Genomic DNA, 19,772 nt, shown 5'->3' on the forward strand with positions numbered 1-19,772 from the left:
AAAAAAAAAAAAAAAAAAAAAAAAAAGACACAAAATAAGCATGGGGAGCACTTTGGGCAGAGAGTGCTCTTCTGGACCAGTTCAACATGAGTTCACGTTCCCAACACATGAAGCTCAATCTCCTCTTCTGTAAAAATGAGATTAATACATACTTGCCTCCTACGAAGATTAAATAATTTTGAAAAATGTCTGGCATTTTGCTTAGCAAGTAATTACGAATCAAATATGTATATATATATATATACACACACACACACATATATATATATAGAAGCTCTTAAAATCATGACCCTTTGTATCTGTGCTCAGTGTCTCAGTGCTTCCTATAAAAGCATCAAATAAGTATTTTCTTTCTTTTTTTAAAAATTTTTCTGGAGATGGAGTTTCGTTCTTATTGCCCAGGCTGGAATGCAATGGTGTGGTCTTGGCTCACTGCAACCTCCGCCTCCTGGGTTCAAGCGATTCTCCTGCCTCAGCCTCCCTAGTACCTGGGATTACAGGCACCCACCACCACGCCCAGCTAATTTTTGTATTTTTAGTAGAGACAGTGTTTCACTATGTTGGCCAGGCTGGTCTCGAACACTTGACCTTGTGATCTGCCCGCCTTGGCCTCCTAAAGTGCTGGGATTACAGGCATAAGCCACCGTGCCCATGGCTTGTTTTGTTTTGAGACAGGGTCTCGCTCTGTCACCCAGGCTGGAGTGCAGTGGTGCGATCTCAGCTCACTGCAACTTCCACCTCCCAGGTTCAAGTGATTATCATGCCTCAGCCTCCTGAGTAGCTGGGACTATAGGCATGTGCCACCGTGCCTGGATAATGTTTATATTTTTTGTAGAGACAGGGTTTCTCCATGTTGGCCACGTTGGTCTTGAACTCCTGGCCTCAAGTGATCAGCCCTCCTCGGCCTCCCAAAGCGCTGGGATTGTCGGTGTAAGCCATCACGCCCGGCCTCAAACCTATGTTTGGATTCTAAATTCCATGTTTCTTTTATGCTACATACAGCAGCCTGTTATTTTCTGTTGCCCTCAACAACCAACTGAATAGAACGTTATGTCGGATTTATCCTCCAAAATGTCTAGATTTTGAACCACAAAATATCAGCTCTCCCTATAGAAAACAAAGAAACCACCACGTTGTCTATCCCTAGTCAACAATGGTCCACATCATTCTGTTAGCCTGAATCATTTTTCTCTACAGCCCCCCATCTCACCTCACTCTGCTTAGCTCTAACACATCATTGTTTACTTCATCTTGAAATCCTCATTATCGACCCAGAAGATAAAATCCTTCTGAAAATACTTATTTGGGCTGGTCACAGGGGCTCACGCCTATAATCCCAGCACTTTGGGAAGCCAAGGCGGGTGGATCACCTGAGGTCAGGAGTTTGAGGCCAGCCTGGCCAACATAGTGAAACACTGTCTCTACTAAAAATACAAAAATTAGCTGGGCATGGTGTTGCGTGCCTGTAGTCCCACCTACTTGGGAGGCTGAGGCAGGAGAATTGCTTGAACCTGGGAGGTGGAGATTGTAGTGAGTTGAGATCGTGCCGCTGCACTCCAGCCTGGGCAACAGAGCGAGACTCCATCTCAAAGAAAAACCAACAACAACAAAACAGAAAGAAAACATAGGTTTGAGTCCCAAGTCTGCTGTTGTAATGGGCAAGTCTTTAAATACCTGAATCTGTTACCTCATTTTTTTTTTTGAGACAGAGCCTCACTGTGTTTCCCGGGCTGGAGTGCAGTGGCGCGATCTCAACTCACTGCCGCCTCCGCCTCCTGGGTTCAAGCAGTTCTCCTGCCTCAGCCTCCTGAGTAGCTGGGATTGCAGGGGTGCACCACCATGCCTGGCTAACTTTTCTGTTTTTAGTAGAGATGGGGTTTTACCATGTTGGCCAGGCTGGTCTCGATCTCCTGACCTCAAGTGATTTGGGCGAATCACTTGTGATTCACATCAGCCTCCCAAAGTTCTGGGATTATAGGCGTGAGCCTGTTACCCGGCCTTGTTACCTCATTTTTAATGTGAGAAATAAAATTTGATATGTATATATGCAAATCGAGTTGTGAGAAATGTGAAAAGATTTTGTAAAATTTTATTTTATTTTATTTTTTTTTTGAGACGGAGTCTCGCTCTGTTGCCCAGGCTGGAGTGCAGTGGCCGGATCTCAGCTCACTGCAAGCTCTGCCTCCCGGGTTTATGCCATTCTCCTGCCTCAGCCTCCCGAGTAGCTGGGACTACAGGCGCCCGCCAACTCGCCCGGCTAGTTTTTTGTATTTTTTAGTAGAGACGGGGTTTCACCATGTTAGCCAGGATGGTCTCGATCTCCTGACCTCGTGATCCGCCCGTCTCGGCCTCCCAAAGTGCTGGGATTACAGGCTTGAGCCACCGCGCCCGGCCGATTTTGTAAAATTTTAAAAGAATCTTGCCAACTTTAAATTATTACTACTTTGGTTCCATTCTTTTCTTAGGTCATCTACTTCAAACAAATGAACAGTTTACGGCTCCACAAAAAGCTAGATGCAAAACACCAGCCCCTCCCTTGCCAACCATTTTGCCTCCCATTAATAAGGTGTGTCGGGACACCTTGCGGGACTGGTGTCAACAACTCGGTTTGAGTACTAATGGCAAGGTTAGTACACTTGGGTGAATATCTGCTGCTGGGAAAAACTGTGGGAATCTTTGTTAACTTTTATTTCTCTCTTCATTTCCTAAGAAAATCGAAGTTTATCTGAGGCTCCATAGGCATGCTTACCCTGAACAACAGCAAGTGAGTAATGAGTGTGTTGATGGTGTGAAGGTGGGTCCCACCATTTTTCCGGTCCCTACCCAGGCACCATTTCTTTTTTTTGTTTGTTTTTGTTTTTGTTTTTTGAGACGGAGTCTCGCTCTGTCGCCCAGGCTGGAGTGCAGTGGCCGGATCTCAGCTCACTGCAAGCTTCGCCTCCCAGGTTTACGCCATTCTCCTGCCTCAGCCTCCCGAGTAGCTGGGACTACAGGCGCCCGCCACCTCGCCCAGCTAGTTTTTTTGTGTTTTTTAGTAGAGACGGGGTTTCACTGTGTTAGCCAGGGTAGTCTCGATCTCCTGACCTCGTGATCCGCCCATCTCGGCCTCCCAAAGTGCTGGGATTACAGGCTTGAGCCACCGCGCCCGGCCTCCCAGGCACCATTTCTGTATGTTGTACCTCTAAGGCAGGGTTTCTTAACTGTGGCATTATTGACATTTCAGAACAAATAATTTTTTGTTTGTTTTGGGGCCTGCTCTGTACATTGTTGGATGTTTTGCAGCATCCCCAGCCTCTACCAACTGGATGTCAGTAGCAACCTTTGCTCCCCCTGCACAGGTTCAACAACCAAAAATTTCTCCCAGTGGAGAATTTGCGATTTATGGGAACTAATATTCCTAAACCCTTTCCACATTGACATACATGTTCAGGTCAGTACAAAGAATAATAAAATTGGCCGGGTGCAGTGGCTCACGCCTGTAATCCCAGCACTTTGGGAGGCCGAGGTGGGTAGATTACTTGAGGTCGGGAGTTTGAGACCAGCCTGACCAACATGGGGAAACCTCATTTCTACTAAAAATACAAAATTAGCCAGACGTCGTGGCATATGCCTATAATCCCAGCTACTCTGGAGGCTGAGGCAGGAGAATCGCTTGAACCTGGGAGGTAGAGATTGCGGTGAGCCAAGATGGTGCCGTTGCACTTCAGCCTGGGCAACAAGAGTGAAGCTCCGTCTTAAAAATAAAAATAAAAAAAAGAATAATAAAATTGACCCAAAAGTCCTTACAGCCCTAGCGGTTTACTGAATACTCATCATGAATTTCATTTGCAGGATATGCCTGAAATGTCACAAGAGACCAAATTACAGCGATGTTCGAGGAAACGCAAGGCAGTGACCAAGAGAGCAAGGCTTCAGAAACGTTATGAGGTGAATGAGAGAGCAGAAGAGACTAATACAGTTGAAGTGATAACTTCAGCACCAGGAGCCATGTTGGCATCATGGGCAAGAATTGCTGCAAGAGCTGTTCAGCCTAAGGCTTTGAATTCATGTTCCATTCCTGTTTCTCTTGAGGCCTTTTTGATGCAAGCTTCTGGTAAGATCAACCTTAAAGTGTGAGTCCCACTCCAGAGGATAAGGTTAACTTTTATTAGTCCAAGACTGAAACATGGTCAAAGGGAAGGCGTTTGCTAAAATATCTGAAGATTAGAAATTGGATTCACATAGGACATCTCTCTTTCATCCATCATATTGATGGATAGTCATGTTTTGTCCGGATGGGTCTCTAAGTCAGGTGACTAAGTAGTGGCCCTTTTCCATCACTAAGCAGAATTCCAAGGCGAGAAGAAAGCATAACCCGATAATCTTGGGCCACAGTCTGAGGTCTTCCCCTTTTTTCTCTCTTCCTTAAGGCATTTATGACATAGTGAGTAAGAGGAATGTGTTGGTTCAAATTCTTGCTTTACCATTTCCTAGATATGTGACATTGGCAAGTTACTTACTTTAAGCCTTAATATCCTGTTTGTTTGTTTGTTTGTTTTGAGATGGAGTTTCACTCTTGTTGCCCAGGCTGGAATGCAATGCTGCGATCTTGGCTCACTGCAACTCTGCCTCCCAGGTTTAAGCAATTCTGCCTCAGCCTCCCAAGTAGCTGGGATTACAGGCACCCGCCACCATGCCCAGCTAATTTTTTGTATTTTTAGTAGAGACGGGGTTTCACTATGTTGGCCAGGCTGATCTCAAACTCCTGACCTCAGGCGATCCGCTGGCCTCGGCCTCCCAAAGTGCTGGGATTACAGGTGTGAGCCACTGCTCCCAGCCAAGTATTCTATTCTACAAAGTGAAGATATACCTATGTCATAGAATAGTAGTGGCTGAGTGTCGTGGCTCACTACAGGCCCAGCACTTTGGAAGGCCAAGGTGGGAGGATTGCTAGAGCTCATGAGTTAGAGACCAGCCTGGATAACATGGCGAAATCCCCTCTCTACAAAAAATACAAAAAAAAAATAAAAGCCGGGCATGGTGGTGTGTGCCTGTAGTCCCAGCTTCTCAGGAGGCTGGGGTGGGAGAGTGGCTTGAGTCCAGAAGGTGGAGGTTGCGGTGAGCTGAGATTGTGTCATGGCACTCTGGCCTGACAGACAGATCCAGACCCTGTCTTTAAAAAAAAAAAATGTTGGCCAGGTGCACTGGCTCATGCCTGTAATCCCAGCACTTTGAGATGCCAAGGAACGTGAATCACCTGAGGTCAGGAGTTTAAGATCGGCCTGGCCAACATGATGAAACCGTGTCTCTACTAAAAATACAAAAATTAGCCGGGTGTGGTGGCAGGTGGCTGTAATCCCAGCTACTCGGGAGGCTGAGGCAGGAGAATCGCTTGAACCTGGGAGGCGGAGGTTGCAGTGAGTTGAGATGGCGCCACCACATTCCAGCCTGGGCACCAAGAGCAAAACTCCATCTCAAAAAAAAAAAAAAAGTCGTGACATTTATATGAGACACAGAACTTGGCGTGTTGAAAGCAGGCAATAATAATTAAACGGTTTTGGGTCCTTGTCCTCTAAGAAATCTTTTTTGCGACACAGTTTCAAAGACACCACGCCCAGCTAATTTTTGTATTTTTAGTAGAGATGGGTTTCACTGTGTTAGCCAGGATGGTCTCGATCTCCTGATCTTGTGATCTGCCAGCCTCGGCCTTCCAAAGTGCTGGGATTATAGGCATGAGCCACTGCCATGTTGGTCAGGCTGGAGTACAGTGGCACGATCTTGGCTGACGGCAACCTCTGCCTCCCATAGTCAAGCGATTCTTGTGCCTCAGCCTCCTGAGTAGCTGGGATTACAGGCACGGGCCATCATGCCCGGCTAATTTTTGTATTATTAGTAGAGATTGGGTTTCACCATGTTGGCCAGGCTGGTCTCAAACTCCTGACCTCAAGTGATCCACCCTTCCAAAGTGTTGGGATAACAGGCGTGAGTCACTGCATCCAACCCTCCAAGAAAGCGTTTTTTTTTGTTTGTTTGTTTGTTTGTTTTTGAGATGGAGTTTCACTCTTGTTGCCCAGGCTAGAGTGCAATGGCATAATTTTGGCTCACCGCAACCTTTGCCTCCCAGGTTCAAGTGATTCTCCTGCCTCAGCCTCCTGAGTAGCTGGGATTACAGTCATGCACCACCACGCCTGGCTAATTTTTTTTTTTTTCCCAGTAGAGACGTGGTTTCTCCATGTTAGTCAGGCTGGTCTCGAACTCCCAACCTCAGGTGATCCGCCTGCCTCGGCCTCCTAAAGTGCTGGGATTACAGGTATGAGCCACTGCACCCAGTGCCCACTAAGAAATCTTGAGGAGGGCCGGGTATGGTGGCTCACACCTGTAATCCCAGCACTTTGGGAGGCTGAGGCGGGTGGATCACCAGAGGTCAGGAGTTCAAGACCAGCCTCACCAACGTGGAGAAACCCTGTCTGTACTAAAAATACTAAAAACGTTAGCCGGGTGTGGTGGCGCATGGCTATAATTCCAGCTACTTGGGAGGCTGAGGCAGGAGAATCGCTTGAACCTCGGAGGTGGAGGTTGCAGTGAGCTGAGATTATGCCATTGCACTCCAGACTGGACAACAGGAGCGAAACTCCATCTCAAAAAAAAAAAGAAATCTTGAGGATAACTTAACTCCACGTTTCCCCAACTCTTGCTCTTCTTTTCTTGCTATTGCTTTTATTTCCAGGGTCTGCTATCTCAAGTCACCTTCCGTTTTGGCTTGAATCCTTTTCTTCCTCCCCCATCTTCCAATTTCCAGAACTATTCTAGATCCTATTTTACTCCAGCTAACTAGTATGGTAGGCCACATTATTCGTCATACAAGGAAACCAACCAGAAGGAAGACCTAAAGCTAAAATTGGCATATCCTCTGCTCTTCAAGCTACGTACCTTTATGTGGGGACAGTGGACACCTTTTAATAATTCGTGCAAAGGCATTGTCTAGCCATAAAGCTGCATGCCTGGGGGCACTGCCTTCCCAAAGATGACACCTCTAATTTTTATTAATATGCTGTATGAGTTACTATTATCCCACAGTGACTTATCATTTTATATTTCTCTTCATTCTGCAATTGTTAAGCATCTGCTATGGTCCAGAGGTATGTCTAGCTGCTGGGTATATACTGTGCTAAACACACACATGTTCTCTTGTTTTACAGTCTAATTGGGGAGCTATCACGGTACATATACTGCTTATTTACAGATATTTAAGTTCACTGTGACTGCTCCTTTCCCTCAATTTCAGATGTTCCATAAGTGTACCACTTATTTTCTTGCAAATATCCCATCTCCCTAATTAAATTGTTCCTTACACTTTTAAACAGATGCTTGTCTGTTTCCTATAGCTGAGGCAGTACAATGTAGTGGTTAAGTAAATGCGCTGTAAGTCATTCAGAATGCTGACTTTCTCTCAATTTCAGACCTTCCATAAGTGTACCACTTGTTTTCTTGCAAATATTACATCTCCCTATTGAAATTATTCCTTACACTTTTTTTTTTTTTTTTGAAACGGAGTTTCACTCTTGTTGCCCAGGCTGGAGTGCAGTGGTGCCATCTCAGCTCGCTGTAGCCTCCACTTCCCAGGTTCAGGCGATTTTCCTGCCTCAGCCTCCTGAGTAGCTGGGATTACAGGTGTGCGCCACCACACCCAGCTAATTTTGTATTTTTAGTAGAGATGGGGTTTTGCCATGTTGGTCAGGCTGGTCTCGAACTCCTGACCTCGGGTGATCCACCCACCTAGGCCTCCCAAAGTGCTGGGATTACAGGTGTGAGCCACCACACCCAGCCTGTTCATTACACTTTTATTTATTTATTTATTTATTTATTTATTTATTTATTTATCTTTATTTTTTTGAGACGGGTCTTGCTCTATTGCCCAGGCTGGAGTACAGTGGTGCAGTCCTGGCTCACTGCAACCTCTGCCTCCCGAGTTCACGCCATTCTCCTGCCTCAGCCTCCTGAGTAGCTGGGACTATAGGCGCCTGCCACCACGCCTGGCTGATTTTTGTATTTTTAGTAGAGATGGGTTTTACTGTGTTAGCTGGGATGGTCTCGATTTCCTGACCTCATGATCTGCCCGCCTCGGCCTCCCAAAGTGCTGGGATTACAGGCGTGAGCCACCGCGCCCAGCCTCCTTACACTTTTAAACAGACGCTTGTCTGTTTCCTATAGCTGAGGAAGTACAATGTAGTGGTTACATAAATGGCCTGTAAGTCAGTCAGAATACCTGGATCCATGACTTGGCTCTGGGTAATGTATGATATTTAACACCATAAGCTTCAGTTATCTCACCTGTGAATAAGAAATGATAAGAAAAGCAAATAGAAGGTAAATATTAATAGTGAACTTAATAGTAAATGTATTAATACATATAAACCACCTAGCAAAATACTGGACACAAAGCAAGCATTTCAAAATGGCAACCATTATTTTTTGTTTATTTATTTATTTATTTTTATTTTTATTTTTTTTTTGAGATGGAGTCTCGCTCTGTCGCCCAGGCTGGAGTGCTGTGGCCGGATCTCAGCTCACTGCAAGCTCCGCCTCCCGGGTTCAGGCCATTCTCCTGCCTCAGCCTCCCGGGTAGCTGGGACTACAGGCACCGCCACCTCACCCGGCTAGTGTTTTTTTGTAGTTTTTAGTAGAGACAGGGTTTCACCGTGTTAGCCAGGATGGTCTCGATCTCCTGACCTCATGATCCGCCCGTCTCGGCCTCCCAAAGTGCTGGGATTACAGGCTTGAGCCACCGTGCCCGGCCATTTATTTTTTGAGATGGAGTTTTGCTGTCGTCACCCAGGCTGGAGTGCAGTGGTGTGATCTCGGCTCACCACAACCTCCGCCTTCCGGGTTCAAGCGATTATTGTGCCTCAGCCTCCTGAGTAGCTGGGATTACAGGCATGCACCACCACGCCTAGCTAATTTTGTATTTTTAGTAGAGATGAGGTTTCTCCATGTTGGTCAGGCTGCTCTCAAACTCCCGATCTCAGGTGATCCTCCTGCCTCAGCCTCCCAAAGTGCTGGGATTACAGGTGTGAGCCACCATGCCCAGCTGGCAACAGTTATTATTCTTTGTGTTATGTAACTTGTGAAATTAGATCATAGTGTCATGTGATCTGCATTTTCATGCATCTCATTCAATTGATTTGTGAGCAGAATATAAAAGCAAATTCAAGAGTGACTTGCTGAGAGGTTGTGTTGGGGTGCTATCTTGATTTTTGCTGTCTGTGTTTGTTTTTCCTTTCCAGGTGTCAGGTGGTGTGTGGTCCATGGCAGACTTCTCTCGGCAGACACAAAGGGTTGGGTACGCCTGCAGTTTCATGCAGGTCAGGCCTGGGTGCCTACCACTCGCAGGAGGATGATTTCTCTCTTCTTGTTACCTGCCTGCATTTTCCCATCCCCAGGCGTAGAAGATAATATGTTATGCCCCGACTGTGCTAAGAGGTAACCCTTATGTATCTTGTTAAGCATGGCACATAGAAAAGTAGGTGTATAAGCTGGGCACGGTGGCTCACGCCTGTAATCCCAGCACTTTGGGAGGCCGAGGCGGGCGGTCACGAGGTCAGAAGATCGAGACCATCCTGGCTAACACGGTGAAACCCCGTCTCTACTAAAAATACAAAAAATTAGCCAGGCGTGGTGGCGAGTGCCTGTAGTCCCAGCTTCTCAGGAGGCTGAGGCAGGAGAATGGCATGAACCTGGGAGGCAGAGCTTGCAGTGAGCCGAGTCATGCCACTGCACTCCAGTGTGGGCGACAGAGCAAGACTCCATCTCAAAAAAAAAGAAAAAAAGAAAAGTAGGTGTATAGATGGATTTCTAAATAATTTAATGGTAGAAAGCAGAGGGCAAACATGCTGTCTTCTTAATGTGCCACATAGATCAGGCAAAAATAGGACACAAAAAGAACTCACTAGTGGATTACAACTCAATAAATGTGGCTAGTTCTTTTTTTTTTTTGAAATGGAGTTTTGCTCTTGTCACCCAGGCTGGAGTGCAGTGGCATAATCTTGGCTCACTGCAACCTCTGCCTCCTGGGTTCAAGCGATTCTCCTGCTTCAGTCTCCCGAGTAGCTAGGATTATAGGCGCACACCACCATGCCCAGCTAATTTTTGTATTTTTAGTAGAGACAGGGTTTCACCATGTTAGGCTGGTTTCAAACTCCTGACCTCGTGATCCACCCGCCTCGACCTCCCAGAGTGTTGGGATAACAGGCGTGAGCCACCGTGCCCAGCTAATTTTTGTATTTTTAATAGAGACAGGGTTTCAGTATGTTGGCCAGGTTGATCTTGAACTTCTGACTTTAGGTGATCCACCCACCTTGGCCTCCCAAAGTACTGGTATTACAGGCGTGAGCCACCATGCCTGTAACTTTTGGGACACACTCCAGCCTGGGTGACAGAGTCAGGCTCCGTCTCAAAAAAAAATTTTAAAAGAAAAAGAAGGAAGAAAAAAGGAGGGAAGAATGAAGAGAGTTAATGTGGGAGGGAAAAGAGAGAAAGAGACAGAGAGAGACAGAAAAGAAAGGAACCTCCCTTGAGGTTACTGCCTCAACTAACTGCTCTCTCTTCCTGCCAGGCTCAGCTAATGAAGGTGATCAATATGTCCTGCTTCTAGTTCTGCACATATTCTACTCTTAAGTTACTGCAATCATATTTTGGGTTTTACTGATCCTCTCAACCTACTCTCAAAAAGGCCATCAGCGGTATCCTAAACAGCCAGTCTAAGAGCACCACATTCCTCATTACCTGACATGGCCATCTCACTGCCAGCCATTTCTTCCTTCTAAGACTCTGTCCATTGCTCCCTTTACTCACTCATCTGCTAACCTCTATGTTCTGTCTTCACTGTCCACCTCCCACTGATATGCTGATTATCTTTAGGGTTCCTCCTTCAGTTCCTTCCTACACACTCTTATCCACCATGTACGTGCTGATGACTCCCAAAGATGTTTAGGTCTAACTCATACTTCTCTCAGAACTCTAGAACATGTCCCAAATACCATAGATTCTTCTCCACTGAATAGGACTTCTATGTTTCCCCCACTTCTAAGACAGCATCTTGTTCTCTTTACTCCTACATCTTACATTTGTCTCATTCCTCCTTAAATGCTTTGTCCTTGTAATGAATTCTCTCTTTCCTGAATTACTAATCTCTTATTTATACTCCCGTCTATTCTGTTACGAGATTTAGCCCACTTTCTTACTTTTTTTTTTTTTTTTTTGAGACGGAGTTTCACTCTTGTTGCCCAAGCTGGAGTGCAGTGTTGCGATCTCGACTCACTGCAACCTCTGCCTCCCGGATTCAAGCGATTCTCCTGCCTCAGCCTCCCGAGTAGCTGGGATTACAGGCTCATGCCACCACGCCTGGCTAATTTTTGTATTTTTAGTGGAGACAGGGTTTCATCATGTTGGTCAGGCTGCTGTCAAACTCCAGAGATCGTGATCCGCCTGCCTTGGCCTCCCAAAGTACTGGGATTACAGGCGTGAGCCTATTTAGGTCACTTACAAAAAAAACAAAAAACAAAAAAAAAACTTATTTTATCTCCACACCTTTCTCATCTCAATTCCACCCAATTTTATCAACAAAAGCTGACATCGGGAATTATATAGTCTAAAGCAGTGTTTATGTGTATGTATATTTTCATGGAGAGCATGTAGTTTTCATTATATTCTCTCCACTGCAACCTCTGCCTCCCAGGTTCAAGCAGTCCTCCTGCCTCAGCCTCTGGAGTAGCTAGGATTGCAGGATGCACCACCACGCCCAGCTAATTTTTGTATTTTTAGTGGAGACAGGGTTCACCATGTTGCCAGGCTGGTCTGGAACTCCGGATCTCAAGTGATCCACCCGCCTTGGCCTCCCAAAGTGCTAGGATTACAGGAGTGAGCCACTGCACCCGGCCTTAAATTTTTTTAAATGAAAAAACCATAAGCATTTATGAATGGGGAGGAGCTGCATGAAGAGAGGAGAATAGAGAGTATAAAAGTGAAGGAAGCTGGGCATAGTGGCTCACGCTGCAATCCCAGCACTTGGGGAGGCCAAGGTGGGCAGATCACTTGAGCTCAGGAGTTTGAGACCGGCCTGAGAAACATGGTGAAACCCTGTCTCTACAAAAAAAAAATTAGCTAGATGTGGTGGCATGCACCTGTGGTCCCAGCTACTAGGGAGACTGAGGTGGGAGGATCGCCTCAGCCCTAAAAGTCAAGGCTGCAGTGAACTGCGATAGTACCACTGCACTCCAGCTTGGGCAAAAAAAAAAAAAAAAAAAAAAAAGAAGTGAGATCCATTGCAGTATGTGGAATGTGAGCCCTGAGAATAAGTGAACAACCCTTTTCCTTTATTTACTACATAAAGTCTTTTTATGCACCATTCCTAGGAATGGTTTTAGGACGAGTGACTCAGGAACTCCAGAAGTGCATTCTTTTTTTTTTTTTTTTTTTTTTTTTTTTTTTTTTGAGACTGATCTCGCTCTGTCGCCCAGGCTGAAGTTCAGTGGCGTGATCTCGGCTCACTGCAACCTCTGCCTCCCAGGTTCAAGCAATTCTCCTGTCTCAGCCTCCTGAGTAGCTGGGACTACAGGTGTGTTCCACCACACCCGGCTAATTTTTGTATTTTCAGCAGAGACGGGGTTTCACCATATTGGTCAGGCTGGTCTTGAATTCCTTACCTTAGGTGATCCACCCTCCTCGGCCTCCCGTAGTGCCGGGATTATAGGCGTGAGCCACCACGCCCGGCCCAGAAGTGCCGGGCGTGGTGGCTTTATCTTTATTTTATTGGTCATTTTAAAGGGATTGGTATGGAATGGTTTATCTTACTGTAGCAATTTTTCACAGTTCTTTTCTACTTGCCTTACAGGAATAAGAAGATGATGAGAAGATTAATGACAGTAGAGAAGTAGCAGCAACCTGTTTGAATACAATGTAAGAGACCAGAATATGCCAGCTCAAAATAAGTATTATTTTGATTTGAAGGCAGTTGAAAAGAGTCACATACAAGAGAAACTCTCTGCCTTCAAAAAATAGGACATAAATGTATCAAGGTCCCTTGTCCGCTGTCTACCAGGAAGCACAAATGGTGGCACACCTGTAGATGACTTGTATCCCAATCATTGCTGTGCTGTGTCCTGACCATCCTTGGTACCTCCCGATGCCTTGAGTACTGACTTACTAAATATTTAGCTGTACAGAATACAATTTGGTTTTGTTTTAATTAATATAAATGAAAACTTGAGTGAAAAGTATAGAGTTCCCATGTATTCCCATGTACACAGTGCTTCACACCCCCTCCAGTTTCCTCCGTTACTAACTTGCATTAGGGTGCTACATTTTTTACAATTGATGAGGCAGGGCTGGGTGTGGTGGTGGTCACCTGTAGTCTCAGCTCCCTGGGAAGCTAAGTCAGGAGGATCACTTGCACCCAGGAGGAGTTCAAGGTTGTAGTGCTCTGTGATCACACCTGTGAATTGCCATTGCACTCCAGCCTTCCCAACATAGTCTCAAAAAAAAAAAAAAAAAAAAATTCACGCCTGTAATCCCAGCACTTTGGGAGGCTGAGGCGGACAGATCACCTGAGGTCGGAAGTTTGAGACTAGCCTGAACACCATGGAGAAACTCCATCTCTACTAAAAATACAAAATTAGCTGGGCGTGGTGACGCATGCCTGTAATCCCAGCTACTCCGGAGGCTGAGGCATGAGAATTGCTTGAACCCAGGAGGTGGAGGTTGCGGTGAGCCGAGATTGTGCCATTGCATTCCAGCCTGGGCAACAAGAGCGAAAATCTGTCTCAAAAAAAACAAACAAAAAAGCACTAATGAGTCAATATTGATACATTATTCTTTTTACTTTATCTTTATCTTTTTTTTGAGACGGGGTCTCGTTCTTGTCACCCAGGCTGGAATATAATGATGAGATCTTGGCTCACTGCAACCGCTGCCTCCCAGGTTCAAGCGATTCTCCTGCCTCAGCCTCCCAAGTAGCTGGGATTACAGGCGCACACCACGACACCCAGCTAAATTTTTTTTTTTTTTGAGACAGTCTCACTTTGTTGCTCAGGCTGGAGTGCAGTGGGGTGATCTCAGCTGACTGCAACCTCCGCCTCCTGGGTACAAGCAATTCTGCTTCAGCCTCCCGAGTAGCTGGGATTACAAGCATGTGCCACCATACCCGGCTAATTTTTTTGTATTTTTAGTAGAGATGGGGTTTTACCATATTGGCCAGGCTTGTCTTGAACTCCTAATCTTGGGATCCACCCGCCTCGGTGTCCCAAAGTGCTGGGATTACAGGCGTGAGCCACCACACCCGACCCCCAGCCAATTTTTTTTTTTTTTTTTAATGTTTAGTAGAGTCAGGGTTTCACCATTTTGGTCAGGCTGGTCTCAAACTCCTGACCTCAGGCCTCCTGCCTCAGCCTCCCAGTGCTGGGATTATAGGCATGAGCCACCGTGCCTGGCCTGTTTTTCTTTTTTTTAAATTCGTTTATTTTTGAGACAGCATCTGCCTGTGTCACCCAGGCTGGAATGCAGTGGCATGATCTCAGCTCACTGCAACCTCCACCTTCCGTGTTCAAGCCATCCTCTCACCTCAGCATCCCAAGTAGCTGGGACTACAGACATACACCATCATGGCTGGCTAATTTTTTTTAACTTTTGATAGAGGCCGAGTTTCACCATGTTGCTCAGGCAAACAGCCTGGTTCAAGACCATTGAACTGAGCTCAAGCAATCCATCCGCCTCAGCCTTCCAAAGTGCAGGGATTACAGGCATGAGCCACTCTGCCTGGCTATTTTATTATTATTTTTATTTATTTTTTTTCAGACACAGTCTTACTCTATCACCGGGCTGGAGTGCAGTGGCGCCGATCTCAGCTCACTGCAACCTCCGCCTCCAGGTTCAAGCGATTCTCCTGCCTCAGCCTCCTGAGTAGCTGGGATTACAGGCGTCCGCCACTAGGCCCAGCTAATTTTTTGTATTTTTCTGGTAGAGATGGGGTTTCACCATGTTGACCAGGCTGGTCTTGAGCTCCTGACTTTGTGATTCACCCACCTTGGCTTCCCGAAGGGCTGGGATTATAGGCGTGAGCTACCACGCCTGGCTTTTTTATTATTTTTTTATAGAGATGGGGTCTCACCATGTTTCCCAGGCTGGTCAAACTGCTAGGCTCCAGCAGTCCTCCCACCTCAGGCTCCCCGAGTTCTGGGATTACAGATGGGAACCTCTACACCCAGCGGATACCTTATTATTAACTAAACTCTATAGTTCATGTTAGGTTTTATTATTCATGTTGTACATTCTATGGTTTTGACAAATGTAAAATGACATTTATCCAACATAGTATCATACAGAATAATTTCACTACCTTAGAAATCCCTTGTGTTGTACCAATTCATCCCTCCCCCCAGGCCCATACACTGGAAACCACAGATCTTTTATTGTTGCCGTAGCGTTGCCTTTTTTTTTTTTTTTTTTTTTGGCTGAGTCACCCAGGCTGGAGCACAGTGGTGCAATTGTAGCTCATTGCAGCCTTGAACTCCTAGGCTCAAGGGATCCTCCTGGCCCAGCCTTCCCAGACACTGGGACTACAGGTGTGTGCCACTGTACCTAGCTAGTTTTGTTTTTTCATTTTTGGTAGAGACGGGTCTCACTGTGTTGGCAAGACTGGTCTCAAACTTCTGGCCTCAAGCCATCCTTCTGCCTTAGCCTCCCACAGTGCTGGGATTATAGGCATGAGCCAGTGTGCCTGGCCCATCATTGCTTTGCCATTTCCAGAATGTTGTGTATAGTTGGAATTTTACAGTGTGTAGCCTTTTCATATTGGCTTTCACATAGCAATGTGTAGTGAAGATTTCCTCCATGTGTTGCCATGGCCTGACAGCTCATTTCTGCCAAACTGTAAAAGTGGCTGTAGCATTTGGCATTCCTACCAGCAATGAATGAGAGCTCTTGTTGCACCATATCCTTGTTAGTATTTCATATTGTTTGGATTTTAGCCATTCTAATAGGTGTGCCACAGTGGTTTTTTTTTTTGAGACAGAGTCTCCCAGAGAGTGCAGTTGCCCAGCCTGGAGTGCAGTGGCGTGATCTCAGCTCACTGCAACCTTTGCCTCCTGGGTTCAAGTGATTCTCCTGCCTCAGCCTCCCGAGCAGCTGGGACTACAGGCGCCCGCCACCTCACCCAGCTAGTTTTTTTTTTTTTTTTGTATTTTTTAGTAGAGACGGGGTTTCACCATGTTAGCCAGGATGGTCTCGATCTCCTGACCTCGTGATCCGTCCGTCTCGGCCTCCCAAAGTGCTGGGATTACAGGCTTGAGCCACCGCACCCGGCCTCAGTTTGCACATTTTTTAATTGGGTTGTTTTATTATTGAGTTTTAAGAGGCCTTTGTATATTTTGAGTAACAGTCCTCTATCAGATATATCTTTGGCAGATAATTTTCTCATTTCTTTCCTTCTTTTGAGACAACAGAGTTTTTGCCCTTGTTTTCCAGACTGGAGTGCAATGGCACGATCTTGGCTTACCGCAACCTCTGCCTCCTGGGTTCAAACAATTCTCCTGTCTCAGCCTCCCAAGTAGCTGGGATTACACGCATGTGCCACCACGCCCGGCTAATTTTTCTGTTAGTAGAGACAGTGTTTCTCCGTGTTGGTCAGGCTAGTCTCAAACTCCTGAGCTCAGGTGATCCATCTGCCTCAGCCTCCCACAGTGCTGGGATTACAGGCATGAGCCACCACGCCCTGCTTTCTTTCCTTCTCTTTAAATGTCACTTTACTCTCTTCTTGTTTGTAAGGTCTCTGAAGAGAAGTCCAATGTAATTCTTACCTTTGTTCCTTTACAATTAAGGTGCTTTTTTCTCTTACTTAAAGATTTTCTATGTGTCTTTGTTTTTCTGCAGTTTGAGTATGATATACCTTCATGTTGAATTTTTGGTGTTTATCCTACTTCCTGTCTCTGAGGTTCCTGGATCTGTGGTTTTGTATGTCATTAATTTTGGGATATTTTCAGCCATTGTTTCACAACTTTTCTATTCCTTTCTCTCTTCTGGTATTTTCATTACACGTTGAAGCCTTTTTGTAATTGCCTCACAATTCTTGGATATTCAGTTCTGTCTTTTTAAAAATTTTTTTCATTTTGCTTTTTCAGTTTTGGAGGTTCCTATTGATACTTCTTTAAGCCCTCTGATTCTTTTGTTGGCAGTCCAGCTGTAGATCAGTCCATGAAGGCAGTTTTCATTTCTGTCAGTATTTTCTTCTAATTTCTATCATTTTATTTTGATTCTTAGAATTTCCATCTTCCCACTTGCATTACTCATCAGTTTTGTATCTTGTCCACTTTTTCTGTTAGAGCCCTTAGCTTATTAATCAACACTGTTTTAAATGCCTGGTCTGTTAATTCCGACGTCTCTGTCATATCTTAGTCTGGATCTGATGCTTCCTTTGTCTTCAAATCATGCTTTTTGTCTCTTTCTCTCTCTATATATATGTATGTGTATGTGTGTGTGTATATATACACACATATATATACACACACACATATATATGCTATTTGTCTCTATATATCTATATATAAATATAGATATTGTATCTATGTATAGAGATATATACATATAGATATATACATATATGTGTATGTTTATAAATCAGACTTGTATAAAAGAAAACCAGGGGCCTGGCATGGTGGCTCACACCTGTAATCCCAGCACTTTGAGAGACCAAGGTGGGTGGATCATTTGAGGTCAGGAGTTTGAGACCAGCCTGGCTAACATGGTGAGACCCCCACCTCTACTAAAAATACAAAAATTAGCTGGGCCTGGTGGTGGGCACCTGTATTTTTAGTAGAGATGATTGTACTTTTAGTAGAGATGAGGTTTCCCCATGTTGGCCAGGCTGGTCTCGAACTCCTGACCTCAGGTGATCTACCTGCTTCAGCCTCCCACAGTGCTGGGATTACAGGCGTGAGCCACTGCACCCAGCCAATAATTTGTTCTTGCTCCAAAAAGAAAATTATACAAATACAAAATGGAAACAATCTTAATTTTGTTACTTAAAATGTTAATGCGAACAATTATTTAATTATTATAATGGATCAACGAATGGAGTTCTCACTTTGAATTGAATTTGGCAATAGCTTTCAAAACCTATGACATTTGTATCAAAACTAATAAACAGTTTTGTTTTCTTTTTTGAGATGGAGCTTTGCTCTTGTTGCCCAGGCTGGTATACAATGGTTCATTCTTGACTCACCGCAACCTCCGCCTCCTGGATTCAAGCAATTCTCTTGCCTCAGCCTCCCAAGTAGCTGGGATTACAGGCATGCGCCACCACACCCAACTAATTTTGTATTTTTAGTAGAGACAGGGTTTCACCATATTGGCCAGGCTATTCTTGAACTCCTGACCTCGTAATCTGCCCACCTCGGCTTCCCAAAGTGCTGAGATTACAGGTATGAGCCACTGTGCCTGGCCAATAAACAGTTTTTTTTACAGAACCTTCTCAATCAAGGCTAATTTAGTAATTTTATCCTCTTAATTTTCAGTTCTGTGCAGAAAGGGAAGAAGGACAGTTTAGGAAGATGTTATGGTCCAAGTAAGCACTTAAGCTCACCCTTTACACTTAACTGCTTACATTTAGAACTCTGAGAGCTTGAGAATATGTGTGCTTGTGACCTGCAGTATATTCTGTGGAATTAAAACGAAGCTATCCTGAACTCAGCCTATTGATGGCTAATGGCACAGTTGTCCGGTAGGCAGACTGTTTTAGAATGAGCCCAAACTTACGGGAGAATAGAACAGAAAAATTTCCACGTGGAAGCCATCCCAGTTGACTCCTTAGTTAGGCTTTCAGGTCAAAATAGAGTTAGAGCAAAATGCCATAACATCTGTCTTCTGAAAGTATCACTAATCAGTGGTCTTCTAGTAAAAACATGTCTTGTCTAAAGACTGGCCTGAAGACCAACACAGGAGTGGAAAACATGATATCATTAGACTTTGAAATAACTAAGAAGGGGTCTAATTCAGTAACCCAGAGGAAACTAATTCTGACTATACACTATTGTCTAGTATTTCCATCTGCCATTCTTTCTCTATTAAAACACCCTAACTCTTTTGACCCCAAACTCTGCGTATAGCTCAAAGCTGTTCTTAAATATACCTTTCAAATTTGCTTCTAGGTACTAAAGGAGGGATGTACTTTCAGACCATGTAACCTATTATGAAGGAATGGAAGAGGAGACAATTTGAATGAATCCTCATGATCTACAAAACAAAATCATAGTGACTAGGACTCCACAGTGAAGATGGTTGACTAGTGACCCAGCCCCATCTAAAGAACCCCTTTCTGTAAGTCTGAAAACCCATTAAAATAAAGTCACTGCAATTGGCCTTGTATTCATTCAGTGTGTGTTAAGGATCCATCAAGAAATCAGACTGTCTCTGATGTTACAAACTGACTGTTGTTGGGGACACACAAATGAGAAGCACTGTAGACAGGACAGATAAGGGAGAGGTGCCAGACTCGAGCAAGGAAGGGACAAGAGTAAATGGGTCTGTCTAGACTTAACCCTAGAGACCACAGTGAGAAGAAAAATGGTCTACATCTGTTAGTGGTTTCTATGTGCCAGGGGCTGGGTTAGAAGTGGGTGAAAAAAAAATAGAAAATGGCTCCTGCCCTTATATAATGTAAAGGATGGTAAAGAAGACTGATACTATACAGTGTACCTACGGAGATCCAACATTTACAAAGAAAGAGACAAGGACCCAAAAAGAAGCAG

The 19,772-nt window shown here is 44.9% G+C and overlaps 1 protein-coding gene across 1 annotated transcript in view; it reads left to right on the forward strand.

The window, feature by feature from the left end:
- LOC111541844 (developmental pluripotency-associated protein 2) overlaps window positions 1-19,389 on the forward strand; it is a 22,583-nt gene extending 3,194 nt beyond the window's left edge. Inside the window, exons 3-8 of the mRNA XM_026456733.1 lie at window positions 2,466-2,626; window positions 2,711-2,764; window positions 3,832-4,093; window positions 9,264-9,459; window positions 12,869-12,933; window positions 19,173-19,389. Coding sequence (XP_026312518.1) covers window positions 2,466-2,626; window positions 2,711-2,764; window positions 3,832-4,093; window positions 9,264-9,459; window positions 12,869-12,911 — 716 coding nt within the window. The 3' untranslated portion in view covers window positions 12,912-12,933; window positions 19,173-19,389. The remainder of the gene's footprint in view (window positions 1-2,465; window positions 2,627-2,710; window positions 2,765-3,831; window positions 4,094-9,263; window positions 9,460-12,868; window positions 12,934-19,172) is intronic.
- The last annotated feature ends 383 nt before the right edge of the window (window positions 19,390-19,772 follow it).

Source organism: Piliocolobus tephrosceles, unplaced genomic scaffold (genome assembly GCF_002776525.5).
Source record: "Piliocolobus tephrosceles isolate RC106 unplaced genomic scaffold, ASM277652v3 unscaffolded_19, whole genome shotgun sequence".
Lineage (NCBI taxonomy): Eukaryota > Metazoa > Chordata > Mammalia > Primates > Cercopithecidae > Piliocolobus > Piliocolobus tephrosceles.